Below are 27,892 nucleotides of genomic sequence, written 5' to 3' on the forward strand. Positions count from 1 at the left end.
TATAGGATACATCAGGAAACAAGTACAATAGATGCAAGTCACCTAAAGTGCACAGGGCATTTCCCAAAGCATTATCATGCTGGTCCCTGCAATATATGCCAGTGTAAACGCATTTTCATGCTAGTTATGCCCATACATTTCCATGCTGGCTCCACCAACATATGGTAGTATTCCCATATAAGACCATACTCATGTTCGCTTTAAGATGTTTTTGTTATAGTATCATTACTGGCACTGGACACAAAAATGGCTCTGTCAATCTAGGCCTGTACTCCTATGTAAGAACATACTTCCGTTAGTTTGGCCATTAAAAGTGACATATCACAATATGAAAACCTGTGCAAACTGGTTCCAATGCAAGCCAGTCTAGACCCATAAGAACACTTATCAGGCTTGATTCATCATAGATACTCAGTTAATAAAGGGTCATGCTACAGTAGAAAATAGACAGGCCACTACAACAAAACATCAGCCTAGCTTATCATGCCTGCTATTTAAAAGATGCAGAGTAATAAATGTCATGCCACAGTAAGCAATGGCTAGACTGACTGCACCAAAATGCCAGTCTAGCCAGGTAATGACACAGATGAATTTGTCTCTGCCTGGAAATATGAGCAAAACATGCAAAGTCAATAAAGGATGTGGCAAAAATGCCCCAGTGAACTTCAGTCTCCAAGGGCCTTACACGCACATGCATCCCTTTTCAGCCACCTGTCACTCACCCATACACCCCCTCTCACATTCACTCACACTGGATTCACCACACAGGTACACACCAAACTCCACTGAGAGCATTCAAATACACACTACCACGTTCATACTCATTCACCCCCCAGTCACCCACTTACACCTTCTCTTACATCCACTCATTGCATTCTCTACGCAGGCACACACCCACCCACCCAGAACATTCAAAAGCACACCATCACATTCATACTCATTCACCCACCAGTCACCCACTCATACACCTTTTCTAACCTCCGCCCAATGCATTCTCTACACAGGCACACATACACCCACCCACGCAGAACTTTCAAAAACACACCATCACATTCAACCCATTCACCCAACAGTCACTCATTCACACATTCCTTTACATTCACTCATTGCATTCTCACTGACACTTTCCCTTACACACACTTATTTCATTCTCTACACAGGAACACAACCATCCACTCATTGCATTCTCTACACAGTAATTCAACATTCAAAAACACACATCACATTACATCACTTCTCATTCAGCCACCAGTCACTCACACCTTCTCCTACATCCAATGATTGCATTATCTGCACTCACCCACCCTGAACCTTCAAAAACACACATCACATCTCATCCACCCACCAGTCACACAACCGCTTCTCTTACATCCACTCATTACATTCTCTACAGGCACCCACTCACCCAGCCAAAACATTCAAAAACACACCATCACATTCATACTCATTCACCCACCAGTCACCCACTTGTACACCTTTTCTTACCTCCACCCATTGCATTCTCTACACAGGCACACAAACACCCACCCACCGATCCAGATCATACAAAAACACACATCACATCACATCACTTCTCATTCACCCACCAGTCACGCACACCTTCTCTTACATCCACTCATTGCATTCTCTACACAGGCAAACACCCACCCACGCAGAACATTCAACAATACACATCACATCACTTCTCATTCATCCACCAGTCACTTACCCCTTCTCTTACATCCACTCATTGCATTCTCTACACAGGCACACACCACCCCCACCCAGAACATTCAAAGACACACATCACATCACTTCTCATTCACCCACCAGTCACTTTTCTCACATCCATTCATTGCATCCTCTACACAGGCACACACTCGCCCACCCAGAAAATTAAAAAAACACTCAATTCTCATTCAACCACCATTTACATACATACATCTGGCACACACTTCACACATGCAAAATACACATATATATATTTTTTTTAATGCCTTCTTACCTTTTTCTTGCAGCCTCAGTCCATCCCTCCAGGCCACCCTCGGCTCCTCCATGCTGCTCACAAACAGGAACCAGGAAGCTGCGAGAGCTTCCTCGTTCCTATATGTGAGCTGCGAAGAAGCCGGGGGAGAAGGTGTTGTAGCTGGACATGGCATGTGACATGGACTAAATGTCACAGTCAGCTCCAACCCTTACTGAGGATTCCATGTTTTATAAACGAATAAATAAATAATTAATACATGTATAACAAATGAAAAATAACCAAAATAATAACTTTTTTTGCCCCCCCAAATCCCTGTTTATTCTTTCTAAAAACCCACTCCAACCCCGCTACAAGATTTGACCCTTTACCTCACCCCACATACATTCTCTTTATAAAATGAGGTATTGTCCGATATTTTTGTTGCATTATAAATGTCATTCATTATTTATTTTTCATTATCAACACTCTATACCCTGCTGAACCTCTCCCCGGCCCAGCCTTCATCCTGATGGGTGAGGACTGGCCCGGGGACCCACCAGACCTGGTGTGGCAGGGGCCCTCACTACACCAGGAGGTTCCGTTTAAAACAAAGAATAATAATAATTCTTTTTTTTTTAAGTTGGGGTTGCAAGGGAGTCCTGAGGGGTTGCAATTGCTGCCCTCAGGGGTCGCAGCTCTGGCGACCCGCAAATGACGTCGAAGGTTGATGAACGGGCTGCAAGTACACCATAGTAGGTGCAAGATTTGATAGGCCACTGTGCTAGACATAGAAAACAGACCACGTTAGGTGAAAGAGGTGGTAGCATCGAGTGATGGACATTGAAAACAGACCATGATAAGTGAAAGAGGTTGGAGCATAGAGTGATGGACATTGAAAACAGACCATGTTAGGTGAAAGAGGTAGAGGACACAGTGCAGGTAGCAGAAAAAGAGCCACTAAGAGAGGAGCTGAGATGATACACTCCTACAAATTGGAAATAGGAGATGTAGGGTAAAATGTTTGTAATTAAAAATAGACCATGGTAGGTGAAAGGATACTTTGCATGGAAGGGAAAAATACATCCCATACTTTGCGTGGTGAGAGGGTACAGTGAAGTAAATAGGAAACAGGCCATAACAGGTGAAAGAGATGCTAGAACATTGCACATGGAATAGACAACACGCTTCATTAGAATCAGAGGTGAGAGGATACTGTGTGGGAAATTGGACTCAGGGCACATTATACGAAGAAGGTGAGTGAATCCAACATGCGTAACAGAAATAGATCCTGTAAGACTCAACACAGGAGGGTTCCGTACAGGGAACATGAAAGAGTCAGATACCATGAGATATGATGGGTGAGGGAATACAGTCTGATGAACTAAAATAGATCACGCAAGGTGCGAGACAAGAGAGGATGCAGTGTGAGGAGAAAGCGAGATTCCACACGATGGGGAAGATGAGATGATACAATGTGGTGAAAACTCAAACGGATGAAGAGGGGAGAGAGGATGCTTGTTGGTGAGAAGAACAGATTCCATGTGATGGAGAAGAGGAGAGGGTGCAATGTGTTGAACTAAAACAGCAAAAACAAAGGTGATAGCTGGAATGTTTAGAATGAATCTTAACCTTTGGCATTGCTCTGGGCAACCCTCCAGAACATCGTTCTTTGCCTGCCAAGCCATTACAGAAGGGGAAAGACCATATGCAAATCACACTTCGTCTCACCCCAAAAGGGGCAGTACTGCCCAAACTGCTGGGTCACATCCCTTCTGCACAAAACCACAAGCATCCCAAAACATGTTTCGGCCTTATTGGGCCTCATCAGTGAGGCGTACCTTGGGTCTCTAGGCCATGTGAGGTGCAAGAAGAGAGAGGGTGCAGTGTGAGGAGCGAACATGGTTCCATGGGATGGGGAAAATGTGAAGGTGATTTGGTCAGAACTACTTAAACAGGTTAAGAGGGGAAAGCGAGAGATGATGCAGTCTCTAGGCCATGTGAGGTGCAAGAAGAGAGAGGGTGCAGTGTGAGGAGCGAACATGGTTCCATGGGATGGGGAAAATGTGAAGGTGATTTGGTCAGAACTACTTAAACAGGTTAAGAGGGGAAAGCGAGAGATGATGCAGTCTCTAGGCCATGTGAGGTGCAAGAAGAGAGAGGGTGCAGTGTGAGGAGCGAACATGGTTCCATGGGATGGGGAAAATGTGAAGGTGATTTGGTCAGAACTACTTAAACAGGTTAAGAGGGGAAAGCGAGAGATGATGCAGTGTGAGGAGCAAAAGATATTCCAAGTGTCGAGGAAAATGAGAAGGCACGCTGTACTGCACTGACATAGATCACATGAAGTGCAGGTAAAGGGGGGATGCAGTGCGAGGAGCAAAACAGATTCCATTTGATATGGTGGATGAAGAGATACAATGTGAGGAACTAAAATAGATCCCTAGAGGGGCGAGAAGAGAGGGAAATCAGTCTGAAGAGCAACACAGGTTCAGTTTGATATGGGAGTTGAGGGAAAATAGAGCGATGAACTCAAATAGATCACACGAGGTGCATGAGGAGAGAGGGTGCAGTGTGAGGAGCAAGGGAGATTCCATGTGACAGTGAAGATCAAAAAAGCTGCAATTCACTGAACTAAAACAGACTACTAAGGGTGCAAGAAGAGTGGGGGTGCAATGTGAGGAGCAGAACAGATGCCAAGAGATGCGAGGGATGAGGTGAACAATGAGATGAACTAAAACACTTCGTAGGATGGTCGAGAAGAGAGAGGAACAGATTCATGTGATAAGGGGGACAAAGGCATGCAATGTGATGAACTCAAATAGGTCACTTGAGGTGCATGAGGTTATTTATTTATTTATTTATATCTCGGAGGAACAAGTCTCTTTTGATCAATGTAATTTGATGGGAAGTGATGAGCTTCTTACAATGGGGTGAGTTTGGGGGACATTCTCACCAGGTTTTGGAGGGGAGTAATTGTAACGGTCACCGTGGACTATACATAAGCGGACATACATAGATCAAGGCCACTGCACATTGGGCATTTTTAAGTGCAGATAGGTGGTACGGCCAGCTGTGCTCGGGATGTGACCATGATGGGTGAAGTGCTAGAGTTGATGCAGAGGAAGTGAGAGACAGAGCAGGCCGCAAAACAAACGAGGTGATGACTGGAAGGTTTGGAATAAATCGTAACCTCGGGCATTGCTCTGGGAAGCCCTCCAGACCCCCGCTCTTTGCCTGCCAAGTCATTACAAAAGGGGGTTCTTGGCACTCTGGCGGATCTGTAAAGCAAGGGGGGGAGGAGCGTAAGCTAGATGGACTGAGCAGGAGAAAAGAGCCAGAGAGCTGTGATGTGCTGTTGGCAGCTTCAGCTCGGATGACACCGCTCACTGAGCGTAGGTGTGTTTTTCGGTTGGTAGCCACCATGTGTTGTTGAGCGAGGCTATGTGTGGTTTGTTTCGTTGTTGTGGTGTTGTGAAGTACGTGCAATTTGATGAATTAGAATAATTTGCATGAGGGGCAAGAGCAGAGAGGATGCAGTGTGAGGAACAACAGAGAGTCCACGCGATGGGGAGGATGAGAGGATGCAATGCACAGATCACATTATGTGCAAGAAGAAAGAGGATGCCGTGTTAGGGACAAAACAGACTCCATGAGATATGGGGGCTGGGGGTGTGAGGAGATACAATGTGATGCGCTTAAATAGGTCACATGAGGTGCATGAGGAGTGAGGATGCACTGTGGGAATTAAAAGAAATTCAAAGCCGTGCACAACAAGTGTGAACGTTGCAAGTACCATATGGTAATCAAAAAACAGATCAGAACAAATGGGAGAGGCAAGAAAGTATACGGAGAAAAAAGACGACATGAAGCGTGAAAGGTAAGTGTGAGGGGAAGTAAAGCAGGTCACGGGAGGTGTAGCAAGTGGCATTTGCCAGAAGTGATCACTAGAGGGTGCAGCGGGACAGGTAAAACAAATAGGTAAGAACAGAGGTCCTTTGTGGAGCAAGCATGTGTGGTAAACAGAAAACAGAGCACATTGATGAGAAACATGAGAGGATAAGGTCAGGCTAGAATTGAGATTAGGCTCCAGAGTGTAGTAAACACAAAAGTAGCCATATGATGTGTGGGGCTAATTAACAAATGTCATGTTTTATGAGAAGCCCGATTGAATGCTATGTGAACAGAAACCACATGCCATGAGGTGAGATGGGTAAGTAGGGCCTGTCTGGGGAAAAACATGTTAAATGATTTTACCCGTGTTTTAATACCTCTTGCAAAAACTTTGCTTGAGGCATTCCGTGTCGCAGTGCATGATGGGACAGGAGTAATTTGTGTGGGCCAGCAAGGGATTAAGGTTGGTAGCCCCTGCAAAATAACGGCCACAAGAATTTGAATACCGACGGTGCTGTGAATTCACGGTGGCATTAAAAAGGCAATGTTTTCACACAGACCTATGGAAACAGGTCCTCTGTGGTTTGGGAGTTGTCAGCAGCCAGGGGTATACATGAACTCAAGAAACACCTCCGTTGAGGTGTCAGGATATGGGGCCTCATTCCAAGGTCCCTTGGCGAGGACCGTAAAGTACGTGTGGTCGGACCACACGTTCTTTACAGGACCCGTTAAGGGATCTTGGAGCTAATAACGGGCCCGCAATTAGCAAGCCCATTATTAACGCCTTCCCATTGATCCCTATCGGGGCTCAAATGGGAATGGGGAATGGCTTTTGGAATGGGGACTTACTGGGTCCGCCTAGGGAACAATGTCCCGGTAAGTCCTCCCTCCACCAGACCCGACCCGGACAGGATTTTGGAGGCAGCCATGGCGCTGTTAGCGCCATGGCTACCTCCAAAGTCAAAATGAGGCCCATGGTCGGAAAACATGTGACATGACATATGAAGGATTATATATGAAGGATGAGGAAGTGGGCGGTAAACATGTGACATGAGATATAGAAGGATGTGGAAGTGGGCGGTGAACATGCGACATGAGATATGAAGGATGTGGGGGAGAGTGGTAGACAACAATCGAATCCAGCACGTGTGTTAGGTGAGAATGTACAGTGTAGGTAGGGAATGTGTATTTAGCGCTTTTGCTGGTCATATGTTTATATACAAGTATTATCACTGGTACACAGTAAGAAAGCTCAGAAGGAAGCAAAGCTGAGGTGGACTTGAACGTGATTCGAACCTGGAACCTGCTATTCACATACATAGCTCAGCTGTGCTGTGGGCACTGAACTTGCTGAGCTATTTTAGCATCTAATATACGCCAGCGATCGTCTAGGATTTGTAAACGCTAAATGAATAAAAGAAAACAAACTTCGTCTGATATGAGTTCTAGGTTCATGGACAGTAAAAAGGTCACCTGAATTACAAGCGGTGATGACAGACATGTTAAAAAGTAAACAAGTCACAGAGGGTGTGAGGGTGGGCCACAGGTGTTAAACAGACATGTAGGAGTTTGGGAGGTACAATGTAGAGCACTACAACACGTTCTTGTCTATGCCATATGAGTTGGGGGGAGAGGGGTTACTGGCATCTTGGCCTTGGAGAAGCTTATTTCTGGGGAAATGATGGAAACATGCTCATCATGGAGGAGGCAGTGGATTCCATGAAGAATTAGACAGAGCACGTATGGCACTCACATGACCTCACCCACCGCTGTGTGTGGAATACTCATTCTTACACTGTTTTCTCGATCTTCATTTCTACAGCAATTTGCTTTCTGTGTCGGAACTGTGAAGACCAACGAAGATGACACAGTAAACTGTACCAACTTCAAGCCTCAGGTGAGCCTGTTCAAAGCTCTGTGCTGTGTGTGGCTTAATCTACTTAACATATCTAGTGAAAGTGTGAGGACTGTATGTTAGGCATGAAACCACACCTGACAGCTAAAGAGAGCATTGCAACATTGAATGCCGCGCTACTGATCACACCGATGTGTATGGGACAATGGCACTGTTTGCTGGAGAAGACATGCCCACAGTCTGAACACCCGATTGGCCACTTTTTGATTTCTGCTAGTGGCCTTGAAGCAGCCTGCTGACAGAACAATGCACAAAAGGGTGTTGAGGTCCGTTTGTCCACTGGTCAGGCAAGAGCCGGAGGTGCTTTCTCCAAGTTGCTTCTTTCCTCTTCCAGGTGTGCAATGAAAGGGTCAGGATAGGTTGGACAGCAGATTTCATGGAAGTGAGCATTCAACCTAGACACCATCACATCCAGCGTCCACAGAACACTCACTGAGGGAACTCACTGAACATTCCACTCAGCCATGTCACTCACTTGCATCATCACTCAGTCGCACGATGCTCAAAAAGGCGTGGACACGTCACTGAATTTAGAAAAAGGAACATTTATTCTGATATGCAGTATTCATATCACGGAACAACAAGTACAAGTCGACACGTTTCGTGATGGAAAATGCTCCTTCAGGGCTTCAATCCATACGTTTCTGAAACATATGACGGGTGGTAGAAATGAACTGCATGTCCCATGATGCCACACGGGAATGCTACACCTGTGCCACGCGTGTAATAGAGAGTGGCAACCCTCAGCGGTGGTGAAAGCCATCCTTCATGCAGGCGCAAACATAGAATTTGCCTCGAGTTTCACAATTGAGAGCAATAACCATGTCAGTCATGCTTCACAAAAACGGTCAGCTATCAGAGCATATCGGGTGCACCAGAAGCAGAATTAAACTAGCAGACAATAGCAAAAACATGTCCATTATCAGATGGCAGCGAAATAATGAAATCATGTTTGTACGTGGACTTTTTCAGCCGGTTGGAGACTAATAACATTGTCAGAATGATGAGCCGAAAGCCTCGGTAAAGATGAAGAATGTGCGGTTGCCTGTGAACATTTTTACCTTTTGTAGAATGCAGAATGAGAAGAGTGGAGGCTTTAGATCTGCTTAAGGAGGTTTGTGGAAGGGCCTGACTGGTTAGAGTGCACGAGGCAAATCAGCACAACTTACAATAGGAACATTATGACCAAGTGGCGACTGAGCATCAGTCCCAAACTCACAAACTGGTCAAACATGGCCATACTCTGTGACCCCCTTTTCCCTCCCTTTACGTAGACTAGTCAATGGTCACTGTCTTGCTTTTGATTCCAACGTGTTTCGGTATGTTTGCTGAATCACACAGAGGCTTTCACCGGGGCCAAAATCGATACTGCACACGTACAGCTCATTGATCACAAGAGCACTCACTGACCCTGGGATGTTTAGGGGCCTTGGGGGGTTTGACACTGACGTCTGCTGGGCATCTGTCTCCGTTGATTTATCATTGCCAATATTTCTATATCGAAAACAGCCGTTTGGGAATTTCCATTTCTGTTATGAGCAGAGCCAATATCAGTGCATGCCAAGCGAAAGTAATGGCAACCTAATAAATCTAGGACATATACTGTCATCAACATTATTTCTACATATTACTTTAGGGAAAATAATACCTTTATTTTTAATTGGAGTACACACAATAATTTGGATTCTTGAAAATCACGGGACATGTGATATACATGTTTAGCTACATGCCCAAAGAGGAAGGGAACACACATATCAAAGAAGAGGTACCAGCGAGCGAAGAAATCAGGAACAAGCCTTGTTGTGTTTACCTCTTAGATCCCCTACAAAGTTGCAGTGAATGGGCTGGCCTGATTGGCAGCTTGCAAAAGACCTCAAATATGATTGCGGCCCTTGGTGACTTCATTATTTGGGTGGACTGTCCTTCTAATAGACATCCTCTTGCCTTTCCCCAGCCCTCTTCTAAGTCTATCCATGTAAGTGGCAACTTTCCAGATGCTATTCTCACTCATCTGGACACTCACCTGCCTGGTTTTGTGGTTTAGCCTTCTCCCCTGGACTGACTGCTTTAGCCTGGATTGTAGGCTTGCCAAACGTACATAACTGACCCCATCCCCTCCTCTTGACATTAGCGCGCTCATTTTCAGACCTATGCGATAGTTGGCTCCTGCCCTGCTCGCTGAAACCTTTGACAGTTCTGTTGTATTGGATGGCCAGTCTGAAACACTCTGTGTGTGCCTATCACAGGATCTGACTGGATCTCCATAAACTGTCACCCCCCCCAATCAAAATGAAAATCAAATTTCCCTCCTAATAAAACCTCTGGTTTGACTTGGAGGCAGCTTTGCTCAAAAGGAAAACAAAAACAGAGCTCTGGAACAGCGGTGAGGTGAGTATCGAAATGACACGGGTCTAGGGATGTAAATGAAATCGTGTTTCCAGTTCCGCAGGGGGTACCCGGCAGTGCTCCTGCGTGAGAAGAAACCTCCACTCCACAATCGCCTTGCAAACTCTTCCCACCCTTTTGCTGAAAGTTTCTGTATTTATTGTGAGTCGAGGTGTCCCTTTGAGTGCGCCGCATTTCCCTTGGCTCAGCAGGCACTCTCTGATCCCCACTCTTCCTTTTCTGTGGAGAAGATCAAGCACATCAACCATTCTGTTTCCGGCGTGACTTGATCGCCCTTCCATCCAACTCTTGATCAGAAGGCTACTTATCCTCGCTGTCGTCAAGCCCATGTCGGAGTCAGGTTTGATCTCACTTGTTATGCGTATGAGAACGTCAATGTCCAAAAAAACGAATGAGAAAACAACGAGGCTGAAAAGATTGAGTTTTTTCATTCCAATTTTTGCTGGAATTTTGTAAATTTTTATTTAAAAATACAAGGGTTTGAGGCAAGGCTATATACAAAGGTTGGGATAAGTGGTGGCCCGTTTGGGCCTCCCACTGCAGTACTAAAAAAAGAAAGTGCAGAAAACGCTAAATCATTTTCGAAATTCGACACAAAAGAAACTCGGTCTTTTCAGCCTCGTTATTGTTTTCCCCGTTTTTTTCTGTACATCCTATGACAACATCCTGTGAACAGGTTGATCCCAGTGCTGCTAAGACAGTCAAATACCCTGTCTGCAGCTCAGCCATGCGTCAATGGCCTTGGCGAATAGTTCCCTTGAATGAGAGATCTTTCCACATGCTCTTAAGAAAAAACACCTTTACTCGCGAAGGCCATTGAGAATCCAAAAATCCCTGGCAACTAATTGCTCTATTGCGAACACTCCTTTCATTGGAAAGATCATCGAAAACGTGCCTTCATGATCATTACTGGAGCACAGCAAGGCACACAACCTTTTGCACAACCATCATCAATCAGTCTTCAGCTCATGCAAAGGAACAGAGTGTGCACTGCTCTACATTGGAAATGAATCTGTGTTGTCTCGTGATGACGATTCTTCATCCATCCTCATCCTTTCAGATCGTGTGGTCCTGTGATGATGATTCTTCATCCATCCTCGTCCTTTCAGATCATGTGGTCCTGTGATGACGATTCTTCATCCATACTCGTCCTTTCAGATCATGTGGTCCTGTGATGACGAGTCTTCATCCATACTCGTCCTTTCAGATCATGTGGTCCTGTGATGACGATTCTTCCTCCATCCCCATCCTTTCAGATCGTGTGGTCCTGTGATGATGATTCTTCATCAATCCTCGTCCTTTCAGATAATGTGGTCCTGTGATGACGAGTCTTCATCCATACTCGTCCTTTCAGATCATGTGGTCCTGTGATGACGATTCTTCCTCCATACTCGTCCTTTCAGATCTTTTGGAGATATTTGACACCCCTAACCTCGACTCTCTCTTAGGTCTTGAAACCTCCTTGTGATCATGATCATCAGTTGTTGCCGTCAACTACATTTCTTCTTTCCTCTCCCAGAGAGAAACTAGGGTCAGATTGGGCTTATTTTGCTCGGCTCACGTCAAATTTCCCTGTAGAGTGGTGCTGGGCTCGACCCTCTCAACCTTGGCAGGTTGATATGCCAGTGCCACACCCAGAAGAATCATCATAGTCCAGAGGCAATGTTTTCATATGCCAGTACAACCTCGAATGGGCAGTTCCTGCCTGCCATATCACAACAGATGCAGCCTTCATTTGCAAGAACAGACTCCCTACCCAGCTGCTACCAAATATATTCTAATTGCAGCTTTAAATGACCACGTGCTCCCATCTTGTACCAGATAAAGCCTCATGTAACAGATATGATCATTATATGTAATGTACATACTGACATGTCCAGGTGCTGTCATCGAATGCCAAGTACCGCAACCGATGCCTGAGCAATGCCATCTTATTCCACTTAAAGCAACATGTGCCAGATATAATTAGTATGTCTAATGTACATCCTAAAATGTTTGGCATCTGGCTAAGTGTGAAGTGCCATTTCAATTGCCAAAGTCTGCACGTAAATTTTGTATGTGGCTAGTATTTTAAAAATAAGTAATGTGCTCCCAATGTCCAGATGCTGCTGTAATATTCGAAGTACACCTTCAATAGCCCCTGGACTGCCATCTTATGCCAGTTAATACCCCATATGGCTTCGACATTAATTGTATGTAATGCACAGTCACACATGTCCATGTGTTGTCATCATATGCCACGTTTAGTCGCAATTGCCCCTGTGCTGTCATCTTCTGCCAGGCAGCACCTCCTATTCGTCATATAGTCACCATACCTAAGGTACAGCTCTGCATACCCAGACGCTGACAGCGCATGCCAAGTCCAGCGTCAAATGTCTGAGGAATGGCATTTTATGTCAGTAATAGTCTCACACTTCAGATACAGTCATCACATATACTGTACAGCCTCATACATCCAAGTGCTGCCATAATGGGGCAAGTGTAGACGGAATTAGTCCCTCTACTACCATCATGTACCAGTACCTGCTTTATATGTCTCATATGGTTATGGCATGTTATTTGATATTTTATAGCGCCTTCTGCCCTTTGGAAGACTGTGGTCTGTGCAAACATGGAAATGAAAGGGCATTGCATTGCATGCAAATACTTAATAGACATAGGTGACTATTCAACTTCTAGCAGAGAGGACTGATTTAAAACATTACAAACATTGTGCAAAGCATTGTTTTCGGGCGCAGAGATGGCTGCTATGTCAGTGACTATGTGACAGCTGGACTAAATATTGCGTGGGACTCAGTTGTATTCTAAGGGCTGCAGTGCAAGAAGGGGAATGGGAATTATAGTCTATCAACCTCTAGGGCAACTGTCTACAGTTGAGGGCTCTGCTATACTTTGCAATCAGAAGACTCAGTCAAGGCAAAACAGATGGCAACCCTGCACACCCACCACTGGACTATTGCATACAGGTCTCATTTCACTAGCTCACATTGCACCTGCCAAGCCCTCCCTCTCTCTCTTTCTCTCTCTCCCCCTCTCTCTCTCTCTCTCTCTCTCTCTCACGCACCGATACATTGAATCCTATGTGTAGCAAAACAAGCATCTGTGAATTGGCAGATGAGGGGGAAGGGTTATGCAGTCTGCAAACTCCAGTCAATATAAGCAACAGCTAATGTTTATGAGAGCAATACTAGTCATTATGTGCAAGACACAGTGCAGCCCGTGACATACCCTCATCCCTCTCACTCACAACCCTTTGTCCGCCACCCCTTTATGTCTCCTGGATCTTGCTGTAAAGGGATGGGGTTCAAGAAGCTGGACCAACGGTAGTTGCGTGCGCTTCTTTAGTATTGCCATGCTCTCCAGCCTCCTATTCATTGCAAGAGGTGACAGTGAGGAAGAGTGGGTGGCAGGAGCATGATTAACAGGAAATTTAGAGGCACCACGGGAATATGTGTCCTCTACATCTCTCTGCCTTTGTGCCAGAAAACCTCGCCTTTGTCTTGTTCCCACTTCTTGTCCTTCTACTTCCAACCAAACTGTGAACGGACGGGTATGAGACTATAGTGGGGGGTCACAGGGTAGGTGTTACTGCTTCTTGTCTCATCCTTATCTTCTCAGAAGCCTTCTATTGACAGCCAGGAGGGAGACAAGGCATTGAACATAGAGCAGGTAAACACAGCTCAACTGTGCACTGTTTGCTAACTCTCCCTGTTGCTGGGAAATGAGGGATACTAGCAATCTTCAGTTTACATCCATGGTGTTTAAGTGGTGTGACAAATCTAGTGAGGTTGTCACTACCTCTCCGGGAAAATCTCGCCTAATGTGGCCAGGGAAAGGCTGAAGCTACCTGACACTGACCGTGGGAGGACCACATGGGAGGACCACATGGGAGAGGACAACCCTTGGCGAGGCGAAGTGAACCTGCTGCGTCAGAACAGGCCTTTACGTGTTCTCCTTGGTAACACCTATTTACCATCCCCCATTCTTGTATGGCATATTGTTGTGTGGATAGAGAATCTCAATTGTTTACTCATCACCAGTCATATGTACATCTTCCCCCTTTAATAACACTGAGATGAGGAAGAGGGATGGCATGATGAAGATCTCTAGAAGCGGCAAACCAACACATTGTTCTAGTCATTTGAGCCTGTAAACAGGTGCAGGATATTCAAATATGACACATCTGAACAGAGCAAGAGACTCAATTCTCCTGGTGCTGGTTGGGACATGGGAGGAAAGCAGGCTGCAGACCAGAGCGATTAAACGGCTGAGAGCAGGGTAGAGGAAAGTTTGGCAGAAGAATGTTTGCAGCGCTATCACCACGGACAGCATGAGCTGCCAAGCTAAAGGAGAATGCAAGACAGGAACCGAGAAAACAATGAGCTGCGCTCCCAGTCACCAAACAGGCATCAGAGGAAATGGTGAGATGGAAGGGACGCCGAAGCTGCCGCCAAAGAAGACCAGTAATCCCTGAGAAACAGATTAAGACATCGAGGCGCGTCAGGGCAGATGCAGCATACCGTTACTAAAGAGTATGAGCCCAAATGAGGGAGTCTGGACATTTAACACAATTGGAAAATGGTCAGATACCTGATACATAAAGAATAGAATTACCTGGATACATAGGAGATTACATTCTGACAAAAAGTGTAAACCTAGGAGTTGCACTCAAATACTGAGTAAACTGAAAAAGCCCTGGCAGGAGAGTAAACAATGCAATCAGCGAGTCTGGAACTCGCACTCAAGTGATGAGATAAAAAGCGCTGGCAGGTGAGTAAACCAGGCACACAGCGAGTCTGGGACCTGCACCCAAGGAACAAGATCATAAAAACCATGGCAGGAGAGTAAACCAGGGATTGGAGAAAAGGGGCATAGACCCCCAGATGTGAATTGTGGAATACATTTTGGAAAAGCTGAGAAGGCTCAGGGGAAGAGATCCCCCCTCCTTGAATTGTGGACTGAAAGGGAAGAAACATACCCCTTTTTGTAAAAGGCAGCAGAGGCCCAGAGAGAGAACTGTATACTTGAAATTGTTGTGCAAACGGAGAAAAGCCATTCCCCTTGGGATTGTGGAATATGCAAAAGTGACATTTGAACAACCAGAAGAACTCTAGAACTCTAGGGGAAGGGAAGGGCCCTTCTCTGGTGGACCTTTATTGATTTTCTTTTCCTCACTTTAGAACTTTGTGTTTGGAACTTTGGAAGGAAGCTGCAGGTGTTCAGCTAAAAGACACCCCCATTTCACGTTATATTGAGTTTAGTGTGTGAGAGTCAATTTAGGATTTTGGACACAGGAGAGAGAATTTTGATTTAGACATCCTGAAACAGATGGTCCTTAGTTTTGTTGAGGCAGGGGAACACCTCTTAGAGTTAGGGATAGGTAGGACTTCCACAAACCCTCCTTTTGTTTTGATAATTAAAGTCTTTGATCAATAACAAAAATGCCACTGTGTACGCATCTTACTCTTGATCCCTTACAGTGGCGAGGAAAGAAACGAAAGGGAATGTATGTCTACTTTGGAAATCCTTCATGATACACAGGGAGAAAGCAGATCTTTCATTTTTACCATGTGGCTCATAAGTGGTGGTACCGGGCCATCTGGTATGGGAGAAATCTAGTGGTATGGGGTGTCGAAGGGTGAGTATGGTCTCGGCAGATAAATGCAGTGCTTTCGGAATACAACCTCCCTCTCCACACTCCAGGCCTGCTGATTCGTTAGAAGTACTTGCATGACACATCCTGACATGGGTTGCACATTTCATCTCGACTAGCCATGATGCCAGTATTTTTGTATAGAATGGCACCTCTTTTGTTTCTCTAGTCAGATTTTCTTGGGGGATGACATGCTTTGGTAGGTGAAATGCATGTTGTTTCCCTATAAGTTGACTTACTACTGCCTTAATCTTGTGTGTAAACTTTCTTTTGCTGCCTATATAAGTGCACATAGAATTCAGATATAATTGACCTAAAGTCCACCTATTCTGCATGTGTTTGTACTTGTGTAAACAGCACTTCAAAGGGCGCTCCTATGCATCTCTGTATTTTTAAAATGATAAAGAATTGCTCTGGTAGCGTAGTTAGAACACATTCCAATATTCATAGTTATCACATTAAAGACTTAGCGAGCTATCATTAAATCAATAAGCACAGTCATCTCAGATCCCAGCATGCTCAGTTAGCATTTCAAGACCAGATTCCTTTGTGGCTTTATGTGGGTATAGTGCTGGGACTGCATTTGCACAATTTGCACTGATATGCCCATTTCTTCCTTCTTTCTTTCTTTCTTTCTTTCTTTCTTTCTTTCTTTCTTTCTTTCTTTCTTTCTTTCTTTCTTTCTTTCTTTCTTTCTTTCTTTCTTTCTCTCTTTCTTTCTTTCTTTCTTTCATTCTCTTTCTTTCTTTCTTTCTTTCTTTCTTTCTTTCTTTCTTTCTTTCTTTCCTTTTTTCTTTCTCTCTTTCTTTCTCTCTTTCTTTCTTTCTCTCCATCAATGTACGCCTTTCCTAAAGCAAGTAGGTCATCGTATAATCTTGTAAAAAAAGCAATGAAAGAGCAGATTGCTTTCTTTTTCAGTCTGCAGCTAGTGGTCCTTCGCCCGCTCACCCCCACCCCAAAGGGCAGCCTGCTGTGGCTGGATCTGGCCACCACCACCTTCCTCATCTCAAGCTGGCTTCCTCTTCTGGAGAATCGTCTTCATCAGAGATGAAAGTCCCGACAGCTGCTGCACCTTCCGCAGCACCTTCCGCAGCACCACCCGCAGCACCTTCCGCAGCACCTTCCGCAGCACCTTCTGCTGCCGCCAGTCTTATTGTTAAAAGGTCTATCGCAGAGAAGACCATTCTGTTACTTCCTAGATGCCCAGGGAAAAAGAGATTTATCTAAGTTTTGTCAATGCAGTATTGTTTTGAGCGCTTGAAGTGAAATGGTGCTAGAGATTTTTAGAAGAATAAGAAGCCGTTTTTGTAATTGTGTTTTAGTTCATTAAGAACTTTTCACAACATTTTCAGAGAAAAAAGAACAGCTCGCATACAAAATCATAAATCAAACACATTCAGTAATGATCAGTAAAAGTTGTTAAAATACAAGATATTAAACAGTCCACCAATAAATACAATTCATAGATGCCCAGGGAAAAGGAAATTCTTCTAAGTTTTGTCAATGCAATATTATTTGGGAGGCTGCAGTGAAATGGTGCTAAAGATTTTGGAGAAGAATAAGAGGCATATTAATAAAGAAGGATGGTAGAAACCCTGTGTGTATTGGCGCTGGATCCATGAAAAGTAATCACGTATAGTTGCTTTCGACAATGAGAGGCCAAGATGCTCAATGTATATTAAGTCTTGATTTAATCAAAGCATAATGGACAGCGGGTCTCTGGGCGTTTATGGTGCTGGTCACATGCGGAAGGCCACATGGGGAAAGCCAACACGTGTTTCGACCATGGGTCTTATCAAGGCAGATTGTATAAGTGGGTTCAGGTCCTTGAAGAGGGATGCTGGATAGCTACTGGGAGCCAGGAGGGCAGCAGGAAAGAGGTTGCATGGTCACGGCGATCAATAATGAAATCCTGTACACGGCTGTAGGAAAAAAACAGGCTTCCACCTCATCTTCCTCAACAAATACTGTCACCACAGAGCCTGATGTCTGTGGGCATTGGTGCGTTATAAATAAATGAATAAATAAATAAATAAATAAGGTACTAATCGAGAGCAGGGGTCTGTCTTTCCTACAAGTTCACAACCACCAATATTAATAAAGAAACCCTGTGAGTCCTCTGCTGAGGAATGTGGTGGCGGCATACTGTGATATAACTACAAATTAGCAAAATATGTATACATGCATTACTGACTAACATCACCTGCTCTAGCATAGAGGGAACATTGTCTGGCATACCCTCTTAGTGTGGCAGCTCTCTGGGAATAAGCAAGATAGGCACTGCAAGGAAGATAGCTTTGAAGCAGAAATCATGGAATTCCTGTTCCAGTAGCCCCTCACGCATACTGTCACTGTGGCATGAAGCTGCCACTGCCAGCATGCAGCACAATGTACACACTGGTAAGCATGCCTAACATATGGCATGAGACATAATATGATTTAACATAACATGACATAACACCCCGGTGCATAATTGTATTTGTAGTCTTTACTTTTTGAATTTTATGTCCCTCTGCACGGGCAACATGCATAGTACAATTAACTAATGTACAACACTCTGTACTGACCTAGAGTCTCCAACCTAGGACTCTTTCTCAAGTAGTATCACCGTTGCCTGCGTGAATATTCAAGAACTTACCCCCCCCCCCCCTCAGTTGCCACAAGCAACAATATCCACAGCACAGTCTTTGGCTACTCAGTCTGCACCTCCGACACCCTAGCTCTCTGAGGTAGTGTATCCAAACGTATTGTATGAGTTTCCTCCATTCTGGGAAGCTGTCAGGGTAATTCAACAGGTTCTGATTCTTTCACAACACCCATGGATCAGTGATCTTCTTGATGGACACATTTGTACAAGGTCAAACTCAAAGTGTGTTTCTGAGTCAGTACAGTCTCCCAGAGCTTCAGACTACCCAGGGCCTGCTCCTACTTAACATCTAGGCCTTGCTGTTTGGAAGAAGGATAATGTCCTGTTGTGTTTCAATAAAATGTATACGGAAGATTCAGTATTCTCCCATGGACACTGAAGACGTCCACTACTGGCGTACTACCGAAGTATCATTCAATAAGTAGTGCTTCAATGCTGGCTGTGACTCTAATGTAGAGTTTATCTCTGTTGGGGCAGGGCCTACTGTGACTGAGATCGAATACCCTTAAGATAGGCAACTTGTCCTCGTGCTACCCTAATATCAGCAAACAGTACAATATTTAGGAGTCCTGTTAAGTTTGCAAGCCATCTACCCCGCATTTTGAAAAAGTTTTAAATAGACTCACTAGTCCATGTTATGGAGCAGAGAAAAGGATAAATGATATGCAGTGTCTGTTCCCTCCCAAGCATGTTGTGACAGCGTCACAAGCCATCGTGCGTTCACACCTGATTGCTGCAAAAGGTCATGCCTGGGTAGGAAGCTGGGAGCACATCTCCCCAACATTGTCTCAGCTGCATAGAATTTCAATAAGATTCTGGATCTAATGTGCGTGTCTTTTTTTGACTACAAAGCATTTTACATTAAAAAAACAAGCAAGAACATTTCCATGGGAAGAGTCCGTTCTTCTAAAACAAATTACGATGAAGCTTTTCCTGATCCGAAATATTGAGGAACCTGCTCTGCCCGCACACTATTGGAAGCAACATTCCCTGCTAATAGAGTGAACTACCTCTTTCAGCTAGTGAGCCGAAAGCCGTTTACCATTTAGAACCAAGCTGAAGACCTTTACTTTGTTATTTATAATGTGCCTCCACACCCAAAGGCCTCAGAGCGCACTCAAAAGAGAAAACGGACAACTACCAGGAAGTAGAACAGAGGTAAGAGCTAGAGAAGGGCCCACTCTACTCCTCTATTAACAAGGAGGCTCTTAACAGTGTCCCTGAATTGATCCAAACAAGGAATAGACACCAGAGAGAGAGAGAGGCAAAGCTCCTTCCACATATGTGTAGACAGGGGAGCCCTCCTGATTGGGGCGGCCCTGAAACGCTCCGTGAGATAACGAGGCGCCAATCCATGAAGGCATTTATAGCTCAGGGTACAGGCCTTGTGATGGATTCTATGATTTTCTGGAAGCCTGTGTAAGTCTCGCCTGGCTGCACTAACATGTTGATGTTTCCTAAAGCCATGTACAGCCATGACAGCCCCGTTCTGGATGACCTGAAGCGTACTGATGCTAGAAGCAGAGGTACCATCCAGCGAGCTGTTGCAATACTCTAGCTTAGCATTACTTAAAGCTGATGCGATGGCAGCTCTGTTCCCCGAAGAAAGGGAGGGGGGTGTTTGCCTAATCAAATTGTTGAGGTAGGCGCAGGATGAGCGCTGATGGGTGCATGTTTATTAAAAGACAGCTGGGCGTCAAGGTATACTCCCATGCTATGCACATGGGGAGAACGTTAATGGAACAACGGGCAATTGAGAAATGACTGAAACATGGATTATGTTTTCTAAGCCTGGGGCCTGATCCGATGATCAACAACTCAGTTTTGCCATCATTTAACGCTAAAGAATTCAAGGCCATCCAAGATTGGATGGAAGCATAGATGTTGTTGATGGCTAAAGTGTCAAGGGCCTGATCACCAGACAATTCCAGGAGAACCTGGGTATCATCTGTGTAGTTTGGGTATGCTATCAAGCAGGTCAAACAAGGCCTATATTAGATGTTAACAGCATGGGGGAGAGGCAGGAGCCTTGAGGAACACCACAGATAAGTTGCACCAGAGAAGCCTGGAAAGCCCTTGCTGCCACCCAGGCCCTATGGGGTCCCAGAAGGGATTTTATCCATTCTGCCGCAGGTTAAGAACATTTGCCAATTTCAACCATTCTCTTGATGAGCAGAGAATGATCAACTAAATCAAACGCAGCTGACAGATCAAGGAGCATCAATAATGCACTATGAACACCTATTTCCGGATGATTGCACACCCATCATTGAAACCCCACTGCCACTTCGCCACCTAAGGAGTCTCTAATATCCAATTCTATTGTGTGCCTATCTTGTGGAGTGCCAATTTCAAAACACAGAAATTCATTTCTTGTTTGCACTTGAATCCAAATGAGTCATACAACAAGGTGACACTACAGATTAAATATGTTGTTAAAATGTTAAATGTTAAAGGTATTTGTACCGCGCACCGTCACCAACGGAATTGGTCCCCAGGCGCTCTGGCGGATCTGTCAACGATAAGGTGGGATGGGTTAGTAAGGTGAAGAGGGAGTAGGATAGTGAGAGGAGTGGTGTTCTGTTGGCAGCTTCAACTCGGTGTACACCGGGTGCTGAGCTTTGGTGCGGGTATTGGATCGGTGTCAGTCCGCTTGTGCTGTTGCTCCGGCTTATGTGTTGTTGCAGTGTTGTGAAGTGCGTGCGGCTTGCTGTGCGAGAGATGGTTGTGTGAGTTTTTTGAGTGAGATAAGTATGCATAGTTTGAGCTTATATTGGTTAGTGGGTTACCTGACCTTTAGCATGCTACCATTCACAGTTTTGTCTAAGTGTGGCACTTGCCGGCCTCCACAATCCCATCCAGGTGCGGCGCAGGCCAATGTCTAGAGTTCTATCTAGGTGTGGGCATGCCAACATTCACAGTCTTATCTAGGTGCAGCGCAGGCTAGTGTTTAGAAATCTGTCTAGGTGTGGGCATGCTAACATTCACAACTCTATCTGGATGCTACGCAGGCTGGTGTTCACAATTCTAAGTGTGGCACATGCTAACATTCAAGTTTCATCTAGGTGCGGGCATGCTATCCTTCAATCAATCCTATCTAGATGCGACGCAGGCCAATGTCCACAATTCTAAGTGTGGCCTATGCTAGTCTTCAGGTTTTGCATAGGTGCGGGCATGCTAACATTCAAAAGTCCTATCTAGATGCGACGCAGGAATATTCACAAATCTATCTAAGTGTGGGCATGTTGACATTCAGGTTTCACCTAAGTGCGGGCATGCTAACATTCAAGGTCCTATCTAGATGCGGAACAGGCTGATATTCACAATTCTATCCAAGTGTGGACATGCTAATATTCACAATTATATTTAAGTGCGGCCATGCTAACATTCAAAGTCCCATCTAGATGTGACGCAGGTCAATATCCACAATTCCATCTAGGTGTGGTCATGCTAATATTCACAATTCTATCTAAATGTGTCTGGCGGTCTGGATATTGTCCATCCGGTACGTACGAGTGAGTGAGTCACTTTAGGGCTTTTGTCTGGGTCTAAGTATGTGATCAGTCTCTGGAGCCTTCCTTTTGTGGCTATTTTCCATGATATCTTCTGCTCTGTCGAGTGGTTGGTTCTTTGGTTTGAGTGTTTGTCCAATTTGAGAGTGGCCGAGGTTGGAGTTATTTTCATCCTTGTTTTAATGTCTGGGCATTCTAGTGCATCTCCGTTGTGGTTACGATGTGAAGAGCCATGATTTGAGGAGTTTCCTGAATGCTAGGTGGTTTGTTGTGTTCCATATATTCTTAGGTAGGTCATTCCAGGTTTTGGGTGCCTGTTGAGAGAAAGAGGATCCTCTGAGTTTTTTTCTGTTGTAGGGTTTTGGTTCCAGGTATATGTCGGTGCTTGATCTTAGTGTTCTTGTCGGTTGATGTAGGCGTAGTTTGTCACTTAGGAATTATGTGCCTTGTTTGTGTATTGCTCTGTGCGTGATGCACATGGACTTGAACTTTATTTGCTGTTTTAGTGGTAGCCAGTGTAGTATTTTTAGCGCGGGTGTGATGTGTTCTCTTCTGGGTAGCTTGAGGAGGAGTCTGGCTGCTGCATTTTGTATGCGTTGCAGTTTTTTTAGAAGTCGTTCGGGCATGCCCAGGTACAGGCTATTGGCATAGTCTACTCTGGACATGATCAGAGCGATGATGGTAAGTGTTTTGTTGGCAAATGACAGGAACGGTAGGATCCTTTTTGCTGCTTGCAGGAGGAAGAAACATTTCTTGATTACCGAGTTTACTTGTGGCTCTAGAGTGAGGTTGTAATCCATCAGGACCCGTAGGTTTTTTACAGTTGATGATGGTTCTGGTGTGGTACCGAGCTCTCTTGGCCATGGGATGTAGTTGATGTCTCCTCCCTTTTTTGAAACAATCATTATCTCTGTTTTGCCTGGGTTGATTTTGAGATGGTTGAGGTTCATCCAGTTGAATATGTCAGGAAGGCAATTTTCTAGTGTGGTGTTTTCTTCTCGGGTGTCCTGTATGTTGAAGATTATTTGAGTATCGTCGGCGTAGTTGTAGCATGTGAGCCAGTGTTTTTTGATGAGTTTGATTAATAGGTACATGTAGATGTTGAATAGAAGCGGGGAGAAGGATGATCCTTGTGGTACTCGGCAAGTGGAGTCTCTGCATTTGGATTTAACAGGTTTCATCCATACTGTTTCCGTTTTGTTTGTTAGGAAGGATTTGATCCATAGTAGGGCAGTGTCTGTTATCCCTAGTCCTTCTAGTCTCTTTATGAGGATGGCGTGGTTGAGAGTGTCGAAAACTGCAGACAGATTAAGGAGAATCAGGGCGGTACTGTTGTCCGAGTCTGCTTTTGTTGTTAGGTCGTCCCATATTCTGTTCCTTTCATAGGTCTGAAACCAACGTGTGCCTTGTCTAGTAGGAAATGCTCTTCTATGAATTCTTGGGTTATTTGGTAGATGTACATTTCTAGTAGTTTGGCTATGTAAGGTATGTTGGAGATGGGTCTGTAGTTGGATAAGTCCTCTACGTTTCCTGTTGTGTCTTTGAATAGCGGCTTGATGTAAGCTGATTTGAAGGCCTGTGGTACTTTACCTGTTGAGATTGAGAGGTTGAGGAGGTTCCTGTGGTATTCCATGGGGGTTCCTTGTTTGAGAATTGTTTTGTATATGTCCGGAGGGCAGGGGTCTTCAGGAGAGCCTGATTTGTTGCTTTACTTTACCAGTTTGACGAAAGCCTCAACTGATATTTCGTAGCTTGTTTGCGTGTTCCTCCTCGGTATCGGTGGCTTAAGCTGTGATCGCTTGGTCTGTTTTGTATGGTGTTTTGGATGGAGGTTATTTTGTTTTTGAAGTGGTCTCCAAGGTCCTCGCAAAGTTTCAGCGATGGAATTGGCATGTTGTTGCAGCCCGGTGGGTTTTTTATTTCGTTTATGATTTTGAATAGTTCTTTTTGAGGGTTTGGTGCTTTGAAGATTCGGTTGTCGTAATGTTTCCTCTTCGCTTTTTGTATTTCCTTTTTATATGAGCGGATCTGTTGTAGGAATTTCAATTTGTTTGCGGTGGTGTTGTTGGTCCTCTATTCAGATTCTAGTTTTCGTTTTCTTCTTTTCATGGCATTGAGTAGTGGGGTGAAACATTTTGCTGTAGTTTTCTTACGTGATGGAGTGAAGGGCTTTTCTTTGGCGATGTCGTCTAGGGTTGTTGCGATCCAGGTATGAAGTAGGTCAACTTTTTTGTCTAGGTCTGCTTCTTCCATGGTTGATGCTTGTGGTTTGCTGAGTTCTAGGAGCTCGGTTAGGTTGGAGTTTTTTATGGTTCTCCAATTTCTTTTCGTCATGATGGGTTGTTTTTCTTGTTGCTTTTTTGTTGGAGTGGCAGTTGTGATTATGAATGGAATGATGAGGTGGTCGCTCCAAAGTATTTGAATTGGGGGTGCCATGGTGATGAGATCCTTGTTGGCGAAGATTGCGTCAAGTGTGTGCCCTGCTGAGTGGGTTGCTCCTTTGACTAGTTGTTGTAGGTTCATGGCTGCTAGTTGGGCGGTTAAGGATTTTTGTGTGGTTGTGGTTTCTTCGTTGAACCAGATGTTGAAATCTCTGAGGATGATCAGACGATTGTGCTTGATGGCTAGGATGGTGATTGTGTCTATGAAAGTCGCATCGTAGGTTGGTGGTCTGTATATCAGTATGAATTTCAGGTTAGTTTTGGGGTTTACTGAAAGTCGTAGTATTAAGGATTTGCATTTATCGATGTTTAGTGGATCTTCCATTTTGATGGTCAGTTGTTCCTTGTGGTGATCGCTAGTCCCCCCCCTCTTTTGCATTTTCTGTTTGTTTGGATGCATTTGAAGTCTTCAGGCAGGCAGTTGTTGAGGGTGGTCTTGTAGTTGTCGTCTAGCCATGTTTCGGTTACAAATAGGATGTCTATGCCTCCTTCTGACTGGAGGTTGTATATTTCAGTTGAGTGTTTGGACATTGACCTTGCATTTATTAGGTTACAGTGGATTCTCTGGGTGAGATTTTGTTTTGAGGTTATCTATTGTTCAAGTTTATACTTGTCTGTTAGCAGTGTTTCCGCATTGATGTCGGTAGGATGAAGAACGGCGACGGCTGCTTCTTCATTGAAGCGGTCCAATAAATTGATAACAGGGCTGATTAGTCTTGGTGTTTCTGCTGTGATGCTGCTCGGATGAAGATCATTGGTGGTTTCTTCATTGAGTCCGATTATTGGGTGCGAGGTAGCATTGCTGGTTGTCGGTGCTTCGTTGTATGTGCGGGATGTAGTGGAAATGGATGTTGGCCCTCTGTTCTTGTGATGTAAGGGGTAATGGGGTTGGAGCCCTCCCAATCTCTTGTTGAGTGCTCCCATCTTTTTTCCGCGTGTTTCAGGAAATTCTTTGCATGTTTCGAGGTTTCCGTGTTGGGGTGTCGGTGTCCCGTGGTTGTTGCGAGGTAAGGTGTGAGGTATAAGGATTTTTCTCTTGTAGATCTAGTTCCGGTTATGGCTGTGTTAGGCGTGTTTCCTTCCAATGGGGCTGCTGCTTGTGGGTTCTGTCAGTGTTGTGTGTTCGCGATTCTTGTTGCACGATCGTGTTCTCTTTCTCGGCGTCCTTTTCTGGTTCGGCTCATTTTCCAGTTTAAGTGCAGGCATAGTAACGTAGTTGGTCCTCTGTGCTGTGTTGTGCAGTCGCAGTGACCTTGGTTTTTCCTTCTCTGGATACGCTGGGGTGTTCTCTGGCTCAGTGTTTCTTTTCTGTCGGTGGGTAGGGTGTGTTTCCTAAGGGTGCACTGTCGGGGGGGGGGTAGGGTGTTAATGGTCAGCTGGAATGGGACTTAATTTAGTTAGGTTGTGGTGGGTTTCCGGGATTGATAGCGTACTGAACTAGGCACAGTTACATTATTTGTGAGACCTGTATAGTGGGAGAGAGTCCTATCAGTGCAATCTAAACATCACACAATGCAGTTTGGAGACAGAACCCTTCTAGGTTTGAGAGACCTGTACAGTGGGGGAGAGGCCTATCAGTGCAATCTAAACATCATACAGTGCAATTTTGGAGACAGAACCCCTGTTAAATTTGAGAGACCTGTATAGTGGGAGAGAGGCCTATCAGTGCAATCTAAACACCATACAATGCAATTTGGAGACAGAACCCCTGCTAAATTTGAGAGGCCTAACCATGCAATCTAAATATCATACAATGCAATTTGGAGACAGGGCCCCTGCTAAATTTGAGAGACCTCTATAGTGGGAGAGAGGCCTATCAGTGCAATCTAAACAACATACAATGCAATTTTGGAGACAGAACCCCTGCTAAATTTGAGAGACCGGTATAGTGGGAGAGAGGCCCATCAGTGCAATCTAAACATCATACAATGCAGTTTTGGATACAGAACCCCTGCTAAATTTGAGAGACCTGTATAGTGGGAGAGAGGCCTATCAGTGAAAATTAAAGATCATACAATGCAATTTTGGAGACAGAACCCCTGCTAAATTTGAGAGACCTGAATAGTGGGAGAGAGGCCTATCAGTGCAATCTAAACATCATACAATATAATTTGGAGACAGAGCCCCTGCTAAATTTGAGACACCTGTATAGTGGGAGAGAGGCCTATCAGTGCAATGTAAACATCATACAATGTAATTTGGAGACAGAACCCCTGCTAAATTTGAGAGGCCTACCCATGCAATCTAAATATCATACAATGCAATTTGGAGGCAGTGCCCCTGCTAAATTTGAGAGACCTGAATAGTGGGAGAGAGGCCTATCAGTGCAATCTAAACATCATACAATGCAATCATCTTCTTTACTTTGGGTTTGGTAAGTGGCTCGTAATCTGGGGTAGAGTAGTTGCTCTACTCCTGACCCAAGCCATTCCTACCTTACTGGTCCTTGTGGATGATGGTTGACGGCCGGCCACTGCTTCCCCTGCAGACACCGGCTGACACTTCTTGGAGCCGCCTCTGTTGGAGCCGCCCTTGGCCTTAGGGCCCTTAGTCGCAGGGCTGCACGGGCAGGAGGGCTGCCCTGGGAGAGTCGGTTATGGCCTAGATGGGGTACCAATCAGGGAGCGGGGCGGGCTGAAAGGCGGGCTTAGGGGAGGGAAACACGGAAGGGAAAGATCTGGGGAGCGGGGCTGATGGGGTTGCACACGGGCCTGGGGTGGCCTCTGAGCTGGTGAAATGAGGTTAAAATCGAGGCCTAGGTGCACACACACTCACCGGCAGGTTTCCAGGCAAAGTGGCACGAAATTTGCAGCTACGGTCGATAGACCTAGCTGCTGCAATGGAATACACCAATCAGGGAGCGGCCCACGTTGAAAGGCGGGCTTAGGGGAAGGAAATACAGAAGGGAAAGATCTGGGAGCAGGGCTGATGGGGCTGCACACGGGCCTGAGGGGGCCTCTAAGCTGGTGAAATGAGGTTAAAATCGAGGCCTAGGTGCACACACACTCACCGGCAGGTTTCCAGGCAAAGTGGCACGAAATTTGCAGCTACGGTCGATAGGCCTAGCTGCTGCAATGGAATACATCAATCAGGGAGCGGCCCACGTTGAAAGGCGGGCTTAGGGGAGGGAAATACAGAAGGGAAAGATCTGGGAGCAGGGCTGATGGGGCTGCACACGGGCCTGGGGGGGCCTCTAAGCTGGTGAAATGAGGTTAAAATCGAGGCCTAGGTGCACACACACTCACCGGCAGGCTTCCAGGCAAAGTGGCACGAAATTTGCAGCTACGGTCGATAGGCCTAGCTGCTGCAATGGAATACACCAATCAGGGAGCGGGGCGGGCTGACAGGCGGGCTTAGGGGAGGAAAACACAGAAGGGAAAGATCTGGGGAGCGGGGCTGATGGGGCTGCACACGGGCCTGGGGTGGCCTTGAGCTGGTGAAATGAGGTTAAAATCGAGGCCTAGGTGCACACACACTCACCG

General features: G+C 45.3%; 1 protein-coding gene across 1 annotated transcript in view; it reads left to right on the forward strand.

Annotated features, from left to right (window-relative positions):
* Positions 1-17,808, forward strand: part of AHSG (alpha 2-HS glycoprotein) — a 155,425-nt gene extending 137,617 nt beyond the window's left edge. Inside the window, exons 6-7 of the mRNA XM_069618629.1 lie at positions 7,659-7,733; positions 16,729-17,808. Of these exons, the coding sequence (XP_069474730.1) occupies positions 7,659-7,733; positions 16,729-17,037 (384 nt within the window). The 3' untranslated portion in view covers positions 17,038-17,808. The remainder of the gene's footprint in view (positions 1-7,658; positions 7,734-16,728) is intronic.
* Positions 17,809-27,892: the final 10,084 nt, after the last annotated feature.

This window comes from Ambystoma mexicanum, chromosome 10, assembly GCF_040938575.1.
Source record: "Ambystoma mexicanum isolate Mex_15411 chromosome 10, UKY_AmexF1_1, whole genome shotgun sequence".
NCBI classification, from domain to species: Eukaryota; Metazoa; Chordata; class Amphibia; order Caudata; family Ambystomatidae; genus Ambystoma; species Ambystoma mexicanum.